This window comes from Macaca mulatta, chromosome 16, assembly GCF_049350105.2.
Source record: "Macaca mulatta isolate MMU2019108-1 chromosome 16, T2T-MMU8v2.0, whole genome shotgun sequence".
Classification (NCBI taxonomy): domain Eukaryota; kingdom Metazoa; phylum Chordata; class Mammalia; order Primates; family Cercopithecidae; genus Macaca; species Macaca mulatta.
The window spans coordinates 40,552,757-40,567,098 of record NC_133421.1 but is presented as its reverse complement, the minus strand read 5'-3'; the positions used below and the strand labels follow the sequence as shown (position 1 = coordinate 40,567,098).

The window sequence follows — 14,342 nt, the reverse complement described above, 5'->3', positions numbered from 1 at the left end:
AGTTGACAATAGAAGATGTAAAAGCACCTTTATAACAAAAATAACTTGGAAAATGATAGGTTTTTATGTCACAAGTAGGCATTTAAAAGACAAAAAAAAAAAAAAAATCAATCTTATCCTTACCAGCCATATCAGTCTGTGGGATCTGGTATAGTTTTGTAAATTCATCTGGATAATTTTCTACCCAGTTCCAAAATGCCTATAAATGAACAAACACATGTCTTTATATGAAAGCAGTGATCTTTTGTAATATAGTAAATAAAATGTCACAAACTTCTAACTTCCTTCATAATAATATTACAATGTATTCTTCCTGAAAATTAATGTGAAACTATCACTCAAGTCATAACTTTTTGATTCAGGATGCTAACGACAGCAAATTTTATCACTGAAAACAAAATTTTAATACCAGAGAGGTTGTAACTTACCTTTTCCAGGCTATTTATAACTGCTAACTGTGCAACCTTCTTTAGGGCTTTAAATTTAAATGCTGTTTCTGGAAAAAACACAATTTTTAAAAATTAACTCTAGAATAAGTTAACACAAATACAACTCAGAGCAAAATAACTTTCCATTTACTTATTACTTTTGCTCCAATGTTATCTGTAAGCAATGAAAGGTAAAGACACCTAACACAAACCCAAAACTTGATAGTTGCCTGCTAGGAAAGAAAAATTCCAAAACAGCAAATATGTCTTGGACATCAATGATTATGAGCTTCTTCCTTTGTTTTTAATAACTTGCTTTTTCAAAAAAAGTATAAAACACATACAGGATATTGATTCTTCCTATCCATGAGCATGGAATGGTTTTCCATTTGTGTCCTCTCTTATTTCCTAGAGCAGTGGTTTGTAGTTCTCCTTGAAGAGGTCCTTCACATCCCTTGTAAGTTGTATTCCTAGGTATTTTATTCTCTTTGTAGCAATTGTGAATGGGAGTTCATTCATGATTTGGCTCTCTGTCTGTTATTGGTATATAGGAATGCTTGTGAGTTTTACACACTGATTTTGTATCCTGAGACTTTGCTGAAGTTGCTTATCAGCTTAAGGAGATTGTGGGCTGAGATGATGGGGTTTTCTAAACATACAACCATGTCATCTGCAAACAGGGACAATCTGACTTCCTCTTTTCCTACCTGAATACCCTTTATTTCTTTCTCTTCCCTGATTGCCCTGGCCAGAACTTCCAATATTATGTTGAATAGGAGTGGTGAGAAGGGGGCATCCTTGTCTTGTGCCGGTTTTCAAAGGGAATGCTTCCAGTTTTTGCCCATTCAGTATGATATTGGCTGTGGGTTTGTCATAAATAGCTCTTATTATTTTGAGATACGTTTGATCAATACCTAGTTTATTCAGTTTTTGGCATGAAAGGGTGTTGAATTTTATCAAAGGCCTTTTCTGCATCTATTGAGATAATCATGTGGTTTTTGTTGTTGGTTCTGTTTATGTGATGGATTGCTTTCATTGATTTGTGTATGTTGAACCAGCCTTGCATCCCAGAGATGAAGCCAACTTGATCATGGTGGACAAGCTTTTTGATGTGATTGTTGGATTCAGTTTGCCAGTATTTTATTGAGGATTTTCGCATCAATGTTCATCAGGGATATTGGTCTAAACTTTTCTCTTGCTTTTGTGTCTCTGCCAGGTTTTGGTATCAGGATGACGCTTATAAAACGAGTTAGGGAGGATTCACTCTTTTTCTATTGTTTGAAATAGTTTCAGAAGGAATGGTACCAGCTCCTCTTTGTACCTCTGGCAGAATGTGGCTGTGAATCCATCTGGTCCTGGACTTTCATTGGTTGACAGGCTATTAATTATTGCCTCAATTTCAGAACTTGTTACTGGTCTACTCAGGGATTCAACTTCTTCATGGTTTAGTCTTGGCAGGGTGTACATATCCAGGAATTTATCCATTTCTTCTAGATTTTCTAGTTTACTTGTGTAGAGGTGTTTATAGTATTCTCTGACAGTAGCTTGTACTTCTGTGGGATCGGTGCTGATATCCCTTTTACCATTTTTTATTGCATCTATTTGATTCTTCTTTCTTCCTTCCTTATTAGTCTGGCTAGTGGTCTATCTATTTTCTTGATCTTTTCAAAAAAAACCAGCTCCTGGATTCATTGATTTTTTTTCTTTGGAGACAGAGTCTTGCTCTGTCGCCCAGGCTGGAGTGCAGTGGCGCGATATGGGCTCACTGCAAGCTCTGCCTCCCAGATGCATGTCATTCTCTTGCCTCAGACTCCCAAGTAGCTGGGACTACAGGCACCCACCACCATGCCTGGCTAATTTTTTTGTATTTTTAGTAGAGACGAGTTTCACTGAGACCAAGGCAGGCAGATCATGAGGTAAGGAGATTCACTGATTTTTTGAAAGTTTTTTCGTATCTCTGTATCCTTCAGTTCTGCTCTGAACTTAGTTATTTCTTGCCTTCTGCTAGCTTTTGAATTTGTTTGCTCTTGCTTCTCTAGTTCTTTTAATTGTGATGTTAGGGTGTCAATTTTAGATCTTTCCTGCTTTCTCTTCTGGGCATTTAGTGCTATAAATTTCCCTCTACGCAGTGCTATAAATGTATCCCAGAGGTTCTGCTACGTTGTGTATTTTTCTCATTGGTTTGAAAGAACATCTTTATTTCTGCTTTCATTTCATTATTTTCCCAGTAGTCATTCAGGAGCAGGTTGTTCAGTTTCCATGTAGTTGTGTGGTTTAGAGTGAGTTTCTTAATCCTGAGTTCTAATTTGATTGCACTGTGGTCTGAGAGACTATTTGTTATGATTTCCATTCTTTGGCATTTGCTGAAGAGTGTTGTACTTCCAATTATGTGGTCAATTTTAGAATAAGTGCGATGTGGTGCTAAGAAGAATGTATATTCTGTTGATTTGGGGTGGAGAGTTCTGTAGATGTCTATTACATCCGCTTGGTCCAGAGCTGAGTTCAAGTCCTGGATATTCTTGTTAATTTTCTGTCTCGTTGATCTGTCTAATGTTGACAGTGGGGTGTTAAAGTCTCCCACTATTATTGTGTGGGAGTCTAAGTCTCTTTGTAGGTCTCTAAAGACTTGCTTTATGAATCCGGGTGCTCCTGTATTGGGTGCATATATATTTAGGGTAGTTAGCTCTTCTTGTTGCATTGATCCCTTTACCATTATGTAATACCCGTCTTTGACTCTTTTGATCTTTTTTGTTGGTTTAAAGTCTGTTTTATCAGAGACAAGGATTGCAACCCTGCTGTTTTTTGCTTTCCATTTGCTTGGTAAATCCTCCTCCATCCCTTTATTTCGAACCTATGTGTATCTTTGCATGTGAGATGGGTCTCCTGAACGCAGCACACTGATAGGTCTTGACTCTTTATCCAGTTTGCCAGTCTGTGTCTTTTAATTGGGGCATTTAGCCTGTTTACATTTAAAGTTAATATTGTTATGCGTGAATTTGTTATTATGATGCTAGCTGGTTATTTAGTCCGTTTACATTTAAGGTTAATATTGTTACATGTGAATTTGTCACTATGATGCTAACTGGTTATTTTGTCCATTAGTTGATGCAGTTTCTTCATAGCATAGATGGTCTTTACAATTTGGTATGTTTTTGCCATGGCTGGTACTGGTTGTTCCTTTCCATGCTTAGTGTTTCCATCAGGAGCTCTTGTAAGGCAGGCCTGGTGTTGACAAAATCTCTCAGCATTTGCTTGTCTGTAAAGGATTTTATTTCTCCTTCACTTATGAAGCTTAGTTTGGCTGGATATGAAATTCTCGGATGAAAATTCTTTTCTTTAAGAATGCTGAATATTGGCCCCCACTCTCTTCTGGCTTGTAGGGTTTCTGCCTAGAGATCCTCTGTTAGTCTGATGGGTTTCCCTTTGTGGGTAACCCGACCTTTCTCTCTGGTTGCCCTTAACATTTTTTCCTTCATTTCAACCTTGGTGAATCTGACGATTATGTCTTGGGGTTGCTCTTCTTGAGGATTATCTTCGTAGTGTTCTCTGTATTTCCTAAATTTGAATGTTGGCCTGCCTTGCTAGGTTGGGAAAGTTCTCCTGGATAATATCTTGAAGAGTGTTTTCCAACTTGGTTCCATTCTCCCCGTCACTTTCAGTTACACCAATCAAACACAGATTTGGTCTTTTCACATAGTCTCATATTTTTTGGAGGCTTTGCTTGTTTCTTTTTGCTCTTTTTTCTCTAATCATGTCTTCTCGCTTTACTTCATTGAGTTGATCTTCAATCTCTAATATCCTTTCTTCTGCTTGATCGATTTGGCTATTAATACTTGTGTATGCTTCACGAAGTTCTCGTGCTGTATTTTTCAGCTCCATCAGGTCATTTATGTTCTTCTCTAAGACGGTTACTCTAGTCACCAATTCGTCTAATCTTTTTCACAGGTTCTTCGCTTCCTTGCATTGGCTTAGAACATGCTCCTTTAGCTTCAAGGAATCTGTTACTACCCATCTTCTGAAGCCTACTATTGTCAATTTGTCAAACTCATTCTTCGTCCAGTTTTGTTCCCCTGCTGGTGAGGAGTTGTTATCCTTTGGAGGAAAAGAGGCATTCTAGTTTTTTTTTTTCAGCCTTTTTGCACTGGTTTCTCCCCATCTTCGTGGATTTACCTACCTTTAGTCTTTGATGTTGGTGATGTTGATACTATTCCTTTCTTAGTTTTCCTTCTAACAGTCAGACCCCTCTGCTGCAGGTCTGGAGTTTGCTGGAGGTCCATTCCAGACCCTGTTTGCCAGGGTATCACCAGCGAAGGCTGCAGAACAACAAAGACTGCTGCCTGTTCTTACCCATGGAAGCTTTGTCCCAGAGGGGCACCCGCCAGATGCCAGCCAGAGAGGATATAAACAAATGGAAAAACATCCCATGCTCAAGGATAGGAAGAATCAATATCGTGAAAATGGCCATACTGCCCAAAGCAATTTATAGATTCAATGCTACCCCATCAAACTACCACTGACTTTCTTCATAGAATTAGAAAAAACTACTTTAAATTTCATATGAAACCAAAAAAGAGCCTGCATAACCAAGACAATCCTAAGCAAAAAGAACAAAGCTGACTTCAAACTGTATTACAAGGCTACAGTAACCAAAACAGCATGGTACTGGTACCAAAACAGATACATAGACGAATGGAACAGAACAGAGTCCTCAGAAATAACACCACACATCTACAACCATCTGATCTTTGACAAACCTGACAAAAACAAGCAATGAAGAAAGGATTCCCCATTTAATAAATGGTATTGGCAAAACTGGCCAGCCATATGCATAAAACTGAAACTGGACCCTTTCCTTACACCTTATACAATAATTAACGCAAGATGAACTAAAAACTTAAAAGGAAGACCTAAAACCATAAAAACCCTAGAAGAAAACCTAGGCAATACCATTCAGGACATAAGCATGGGGAAAGACTTCATGACTAAAACACCAAAAGCAATGGCAACAAAAGCCAAAATTGACTTGGCTTTTGTTGGGATCTAATTAAACTGAAGAGCTTCTGCACAGCAAAATGAACTATCACGGAGTTCAGGTATCCTACAGAATGGGAGAAAATTTTTGCAATCTATCCATCTGACAAAGGGCTAATATCCAGAATCTACAAAGAACTTAAATTTACCAGAAAAACACAAACAACCCCATCAAAAAGTAGATGAAGGATATGAACATACACTTCTCAAAAGAAGACATTTATGCAGCCAACAAACATATAGAGAGAAAAGCTCATCATCACTGGTCATTAGATAAATGCAAATCAAAACCACAATGAGATACCATCTCACACCAGGTAGAATTGTGATCATTAAAAAGTCAGGAAACAAAAGATGCTGGAGAGAATGTGGAGAAACAGGAATGCTTTTACACTGTTGATGGTAGTGTAAATTAGTTCAACCACTGTGGAAGACAGTGTGGCGATTCCTCAAGGATTTAGAACTAGAAATACCATTTGACCCAGCAATCCCATTACTGGGTATACACCCAAAGGATTATAAATCATTCTGCTATAAAGACACATGCACACGTATGTTTATTGTGGTACTGTTCACAACAGCAAAGACTTGAAACCAACCCAAATGCCCATCAATGATAGACTGGATAAAGAAAATGTGGCACATATACACCATGGAATACTATGCAGTAGGATAAAAAGGTAAGTTCTTATGTTCTTTGCAGGGACATGGATGAAATTGGAAACCACCATTCTCGGCAAACTAACACAAGAACAGAAAACCAAACACCACATGTTCTCACTCCTAAGTGGGAGTTGAACAATGAGAACACATGTACACAGGGAGGGGACCATCACACACCGGGGCCTGTTGCGGGGTGGGGGGCTAGGGGAGGGATAGCATTAGGAGAAATACCTAAGGTAGATGATGGGTTGATGGGTGCAGCAAACCACCATGGCACATGGACACCTATGTAACAAACCTGCACATTCTGCACATGTACCCCAGAACTTAAAGTATAATAAAAAAATTTTAAAAACATATACAGGGCCAGGCCCGATGACTCACGCCTATAATCTCAGCACTTTGCAAGGCAGGAGTGGGAAGATAGCTTGAGCCCAGAATTTCAAGGCTACAGTATATTATAACCATGTCACTGCATGCCAGCCTGAGCGACAGAGCAAGACTCTGTCAAAAAAAAAAAAAAAAAAAAAAAAAAAAAAGAAAGAAAAAAAGAAAGGAAGCAAAAGCATAAGTGTTCAAGAGAAATTTTTAAAACCATCAATGATTCTATCATTTGGAGACAATCACAGTTAACATCTGGTGGTTTTTCTTCCATCACTTTTCCTATGCATGTAGAAAACAAATATATTTAACATAATTGAGATCATGTAGGCTATACCAAACCCGTTCTTTTTACATGGTGTCCCTAATTTTTTCTGTCAGTAAAAACTCTTCATGTATATATATATGTGTGTGTGTGTGTGTGTGTGTGTGTGTGTGTGTGTGTGTGTATTTTTTTTTTTTTTGAGATGGAGTCTCGCTCTGTTGCCCAGGCTGGAGTGCAATGGCGCAATGTTGGCTCACTGCAACCTCTGCCTCCCAGGTTCAAGCGATTCTCCTGCCTCAGCCTCCCTAGTAGCTGGGATTACAGGCGTGCACCACCACATCCAGCTAATTTTTGTATTTTTAGTAGAAACGGGGTTTCACCATGTTGGTCAGGCTGTTCTCGAACTCCTGACCTCGTGATCCACCCACGTCGGCCTCCCAAAGTGCTGGGATTACAGGCGTGAGTCACCCCACCTGGCCTATTTTTGATGGCTCTATATGCAATAGTAACTATTACACAAACAAAACATACCATGTATTTTTAGTTAATTCTTTTGGAATCTTAATGCTTTCAAAATATTACAGATGAGCAAACTGTGTGTCTAAGGTTACAGATTTAATAAATGACTGAATTGGGCTTTAATATCAAAGTCTTTTCAGTATGCTTTGACGTCTCTCATAATATTTAAGTCATTGTATTAAGTTACTGGTTATTTAAATGTTTTCCAGTTTTAACACTGAAGTTATTTCTGTTATTTCACTATTATAAATAACATTAATAAATACTTTTTTATCAAAATATTTTCCCATATCACTGCTTATTTAAGATAAGGAATCTCTAGAAGTGTCCAGTCACAGAGATGAATATTTTTAAGGCCCTTCATAAAGATTACCAAGTTGCCTTTCATTAGGGTTGAGCCAAATGCTGCTATCACCAAGCAGCATACGAAAGTGCCCTCATCGTATCTTTGTCATCACAAAAGCATGTTCATTTTCTTTATTTTGTTAATTGGATTGTTCAAAATAGTAGACTGCATTTTAACGCAAGTAACAGTAAACATTTCTCTATATAAATATATTGGGTATTTTAATTTCTTCTTCTATAAGTTTATAGTCTACATCCAGAAAAAGATTTATGTCTGGAGAAAATGACCTGTCTATAAATAATTTTACTGGCAATGGTCCCTCTGCAAAGAACTTCTCCTGTTGACTTTTAATGAAGTGATAAAGGTTTTTATTACATCTATATAAGTGTCTAAGAGAGAGATGAGTCTTTTTTCTGGATGTGCAAATAAGTTACTCTCCAAATCAGTTTCTAAAAGTACTCCTTTGAATTCTCTTTGCTCTCACCCTCCATTGATTTCCAAATAATGACATTACACTTCACAGTGTTCTTTAGCAACAACTTTACCTTTATGACATCTTAAATGGGTTATATACTGTAATCTATTCTCAAAGCCAAAGTATCTTCCAGTTCTACAAGTTTCTTGTTGGATACCCTACTGATACCTCAAACTCAGAAGATCTAAAACTGAATTTATCATTTTCCTGGTCAAACCCTCTCTTCTGCCATCAACCTTTCCTTCCTTTTTCTGCTCTAATCAGCTTATTCTGCAATATTTGGTGATTATCTAACCTCATATATCTAAATTGACTACCAAATGCTATGTATTCCATTTATTTTTCCTATTTTTTAGATGGAGTTTCAGTCTTGTTGCCCAAGCTGGAGTGCAATGGCGTGATCTCGGCTCACTACAACCTCCATCTCCCAGGTTGAAGCGATTCTCCTGTGCCTCAGCCACCCCAGTAGCTGGGACTACAGGCGCGGGCCACCATGCCCGGCTGTTCTGTTCTGTTCTGTTCTCTATTCTTTTCTATTTCTATTTCTATTTTGAGACAGAGTCTCGCTCTGTTGCCCAAGCTGGAGTGCAGTGGCAGGATCTCGGCTCACTGCAAGCTCCGCCTCCCAGGTTCACGCCATTCTCCTGCCTCAGCCTCAGGAGTAGCTGGGACTACAGGCGCCTGCCACCACGCCCGGATAATTTTTTGTATTTTTAGTAGAGATGGTGTTTCGCTGTGTTAGCCAGGATGGTCTCAATCTCCTGACCTCATGATCTGCCCACCTTGGCCTCCCAAAGTGCTGGGATTACAGGAGTGAGCCACTGCACCCGGCCCATTTTTTTGTATTTTTAGTAGAGATGGGGTTTCACCATGTTGGCCAGGTTGGTCTCAAACTCCTAACCTCAGGTGATCTGCCCACCTCCGCCTAACAAAGTGCTGGGATTACAGGCGTGAGCCACCGAGCCTGGCCTCCACTTCTTTGAATAGCTATCAAACTGGTCCCCATCCCCATCCTACCCCATTCCATCATCTGGATATCCACAACTCTCATTATTTCTCACTTATATTACTGCATAACCAAGTTCCAGAAGGTCAGGTCACCCTCTACCAAGCCATCAAGCAAATTTCAAGCAAGGTGGTATATCTAAAATAAAATACTGATTAAGGTATTCCCCACCTTAAAGCCTTTCTATCACTTCCCATGGCCACTAAAATAAAGCTTCATAACTCATAAGCACAACAGTGCAGCAGTCAAGTATTTTGGTTCTAGAGATGAACAGATGTGAACTCAATCTTTACTGATTGATTACTAGCTCTGTAACTTTGGAAATTTACTTAGGCCTCAGTTTCCTCATCTACACAGGAGATGATAATACTAGTATTGCTTCACAGGGTTATTGCAAGAATTGATGAGAAAAGGCATGCAAACTGCATAGCGCAAGGCCCAGCACAGACTGAAAATGTAACAAATGTTTTTCTCCCTCTCTTTCTCGATATATCTATTGAGATATAGACATTAACTATATATCCAGATCTATATAGTATACATAGATAGATCTGGATATATACATACAGATCGATATATCTATATACAGTATATCGAGAGAGAGAGACAGAGAGACAAACAGAGAAACAGACATACAGACAGGATCTCACTCTGTTACCCAGGTTGGAATGCAGTGGCACGATCATGGCTTACTGCAGCCTCAACCTCTTCCTGGGCTCAAGTGATCCTCCCACCTCAGCCTCCCAAGTAGCTGGGACTACAGGTGCGTGTCACCACACCTGGCTAATATTTTTATTTTCTTGTAGAGATGGGGGTCTCTCTATGTTGCTCAGGTTCAAGCAATCCTCCTGCCTCAGCTTCCCCAAAGTGTGGGAATTACATGTGCGAGCCACCAGGCCTGGCCATATTTTTATTAAAATGATCTGACCTATTATTGTACCTTCACATCTTGCTCATCTCCCATCCCCTCAGACAAATATATACTTCTTCTCTCACTTTACACTCACCCTATTTAAGTTTATCATAGCTTTTTTTGCAAATAATTTGATAATGATATCATTTGTCTCATAAACCATGCCATGAGCTCCTTAGGGACAGAGTCCCTATTTTATTAATTTTTGTAATCCCAGCACTTAGCATGGCTTCTGATACACAGTTTCTCAACAAAAGCTTGTTGAATTGTATTTAAAACACATTACTACCTTTACTACTCATTATTGAAAGGGTGCATTCCTTTAATCACTGTCACCAAGAGCCATCTTTTGCTGACCTATTTAATATTGGTTTTACACTTCATATATTTATCAGCATATACTCTAAATTTATGTTCATGAGGGAGCTGCATTCAATGGGAAAGTTACTACAGTATAAAAGAAAGTATTTATCCACATATTCAATTAGTTTCTCTTATTTGGACAGAAGAGCCATTTCAATTAATTATTATGGATTGAACATTTCTATTGTTTTAAACATCCATTCACAGGCAACCTGGGCTAGACTTGTTTCCAAAACATCACTGAAGAGTTATGAAAATCATAAAATCCCACTAATACTTCTTAACTTTAACTTATAGAGATCTCTAAATTTTACCATTCAGTTCCTCAACTGCTCAATGCTTAATAATAGATATTAAAATCTTGTAAATCTTAACTATTAATTCAATGGTGGTTTATTATAATCCAAAATAATTGCTGTCCACATGTTCCTATCTTGGCATAACAGCTAAAATCATCCCTATATTTTCCTTTATTAAAGTTATTGAACACTGATTTAATTGCTGCTTGGTTTCACAATGGTAATGACCTAAAATCATAAATTATGAACAAGAGTAATATAAATAGAACACAGCTTTATATTATTCCTCTATACAGGTATTGCCTTTTTACATCTCTGGTGAGATAGTTATTGAGTTTAAAGCAAATATTAAGAAAACAAAACCAGGTATTTTGAAAATTATATTGCAGAACTGACGTTTTTGAAGCTAACATTCAATCTGTTTTAGGTCAGATATTAAAAATGCTATTGTTTGACAATTCCTTAAGTTACAAATAAAAATATGTGTGAACTGTATAAGGTTTCATATCTAAATTACCCAGGGTCTAATAATGCCAAAAACTAAAAAACATTTTTTGTAAAATGAAATTTAGATATTCATACTCAGTTTATGAATACTCATTGATATCTGATTTACATGAACACATCACTGCTTACCACAGAATTTATCTCAATTCCTCCTGATCATACTCAGTTTATGAATACTCACTGATATCTGATTTACACGAACACATCACTGCTTAACACAGAATTTATCTCAATTCCTTCTGATAGTTTATTTCAATCCACATAATCATGTAAAGTAATTCCAAAGCTTTAAAGTCACATATTAGGTGTTATAATATATGGAACTACTAATTGACATGTTTAACAATGAGACAAAACTAGGCAATGGAAGGTTAAGGGACTTTGTAATGCTGTAAAGTCAGTAAGAGAGCTGAAAACAGAAATGTCAGAAATGAAATCTCTGGCTCACTTCATCCTCTCACCATAACATCACAATCTCCTCATTCCATTTGGCAATAAAACTTTGATATCCTACTACAGACAATCTTTGTAAAGCACTATAATAGCTAAACAGATAGCTTCTATAACCTATAGCCACCCTTGGGAAATCAAATTCCAGAAAAATGAAATAAGAGCACCCTCGCATTCTCTGTATTGAAAACAAAAATTGTAGTTAAGCAAAACTTTCCATTGCCAAGATTTAAAAGGCTCATTTTCTCTACTGCATTATTTTCAAAGATTGAAAAATAATTAACCATATGTTATTACTGGCTATTTCACAAGGAAATGTCATTATGAAATCCAGTTTGGTGTTCTAGTTCAGCACAATTAATATAATTAGTACATTCATGATACTGGTTTTTGACCTAGTGATTTTTTTTCAGATATATTATACATTTAAACTTACCCTTCAGGAGTCGTTTTAATTTTGCACAATCCACATTGATATACTGTAACAATTCTATATCATGAACATCAACATTGTCTTCTGAACAAACAGTTAATTCCTGTAACCTAAAAAGTAAAAACCAAAAATAACTTATCAAATTAAGTATTAGGGGCCAGGTGTGGTAGCTCACACCTGTAATCCCAGCACTTTGGGAGGCCAAGGCAGGAGGATCACTTGAGGCCAGGAGTTCAAGACCAGCCTGGGCAACATAGCAAGACACCATCTCTACAAAAAAAATACAAAAATTAGCCGGGCATGATGGCACACACCTATAGGTCCAGCTACTCAGGAGGCTAAGGGAGGAGGATCTCTTGAGCTTAGAAGTTTGAAGCTGCAATGAGCTGTGATCACACCGCTGTACTCCAGACTGAGTAACAGAGTGAGGCCCTGTCTCTTTAAAAAAAAACAAAAACAAAAAAAGTCTTAGAGTATCTCTAAATTCTGAATTCAACAGATTCTTCCCCCAAAGATGAGTTCATAAGAGTAAAGACACATATAAAAATAAAGCCATAAATATTTCTTATAAAATCCTAAAGGAACATAACTAACTTAAAGGATATGATAAAAGAAACCATGATAATCCAGTAAACGTAGCATTGTAGTATCCTTATCCTTAAGACTGAGGTGTCTAAATGATATTTCCAACTTTCGGCCAGGGTTCTTTGGGAAAATTATTTAATTCCAGGATGGGGGCAAGAGATCTACAAGATGAGGGCAGGTCACCTTGGGCTTGAAAACAAGGAAACTATCAACAACTATCAGAGTCATGTCAAATATCACACAGGTATGGACTTTAGGCATCTCAACTGTCAAAAATGGGATAATCTGAGGATCAAAAGAATTATGTCTACAATGGAAATACATACAATAAATTAAAATTCACAAGCCTGTTGTAATATTGAAAGAAAAAACTTCATGGGTAACCTTTTGCAACTGTTAGGGTACCCAACTCGTTCTGATAATGAAAAATGAAAGTCAAGTCTGTATCCTGCATTCCCTACATGGACTCTATGGCAAGATAACTAAACACACAATGAAGCAAAAATCTTTCACAGAAGTCACATTTTAAAATAATGAATGACAGAATAGAAAACTTCATTTTGCAGCCCCCAGTGAAGTGGAATCCAGGCAGTGATCATCAGTGATTACCAAAAACATTAGGTACAAATTTATGGGAAACTGTATAATGAATGCATAACACTGATAACATCGAAATCCAACCACTGATCATAACATTAAAAGTCAGTAATAGGACATGTTTCCTGATGTGATGCTTTAGGAACCACACAGCATCATCAGTAAAGTATTCTTGTCCTCCCAGCCAAATGAACCTGAATCCAGTGAAACCCAAATACAGAATGTAGAAAGTTTTATAAGGCAAATAGCACAGTCCAACAAATAAACGGCATGAGAAAAAAAGGAGAGCAAGGTGAACAAATGAAGAAATGATACAGATTAACAGAGGCTCAGGAGAAATATCAACCAATTGCAAAGTATGCATCCTGTTTGTATCTTAATTTGAACAAAACAAATAAAAAAGCCATTTCTGAGATAATGAAAAAAAATTAAACACAAATTTGGCAATACATGATATTAAGGAATTATGATTCTTGATAGCTATGACAATACTATAGTTAAATGCTTAAAAATCTATTTATTAGAGATATATACTGAAATATTTACAGGTGAAATGATGTCTGGGGTTTGCTTTAAATTACTGAAAAGGGAGGAAGAGAAATCATAGCATGCTGGAAACAGTTAAAGCAGGGTAAGAGATGCATGGGGAACTGAGGTACTGTTCTCTCTGCTATGTGTATGTTTTAATTTTTCTACAATGAACAGTTTTCAAAATTCATATTTCAAATTACAAGTAAAAGTATAATTTTAATTAAAACTATAATAAGTAAGCTGGATTTTACTAACTTCTACTTATATCAACTAGATTTCTGAAACATGAATGAAACTTTATATTCACAGGGTACATTTACTTTGTATTTGAAAACTGAGTAAGCCTTTTTCATTGCACTTTTCAGCTTGTACATGTACATGTGTTTATGTAATTATTTGATTAATATCCCTCCTTCACAGTAGAATGTAAGCTTATAAGGACAGGAATATCTGTTTAAACCAAAGCTTCTCTTATGCTGAATATGAAGTTATCACAAATGTAGAAAAATTTAACACTTAACAAATATGTAGATACTTTTAAACTGATAAA

The 14,342-nt window shown here is 37.0% G+C and overlaps 1 protein-coding gene across 5 annotated transcripts in view; it reads right to left on the bottom strand.

The window, feature by feature from the left end:
• The window catches only part of NF1 (neurofibromin 1), a 299,361-nt gene that overhangs the window by 205,228 nt on the left and 79,791 nt on the right, over positions 1-14,342 (bottom strand). For all 5 annotated transcript variants that reach the window (XM_015119005.3, XM_015119007.3, XM_077970741.1 and 2 more), the window contains exons 5-7: positions 12,083-12,189; positions 429-496; positions 124-199 (exon numbers count right to left, since the gene is read on the bottom strand). In XM_015119005.3, the coding sequence (XP_014974491.1) occupies positions 124-199; positions 429-496; positions 12,083-12,189 (251 nt within the window). The remainder of the gene's footprint in view (positions 1-123; positions 200-428; positions 497-12,082; positions 12,190-14,342) is intronic.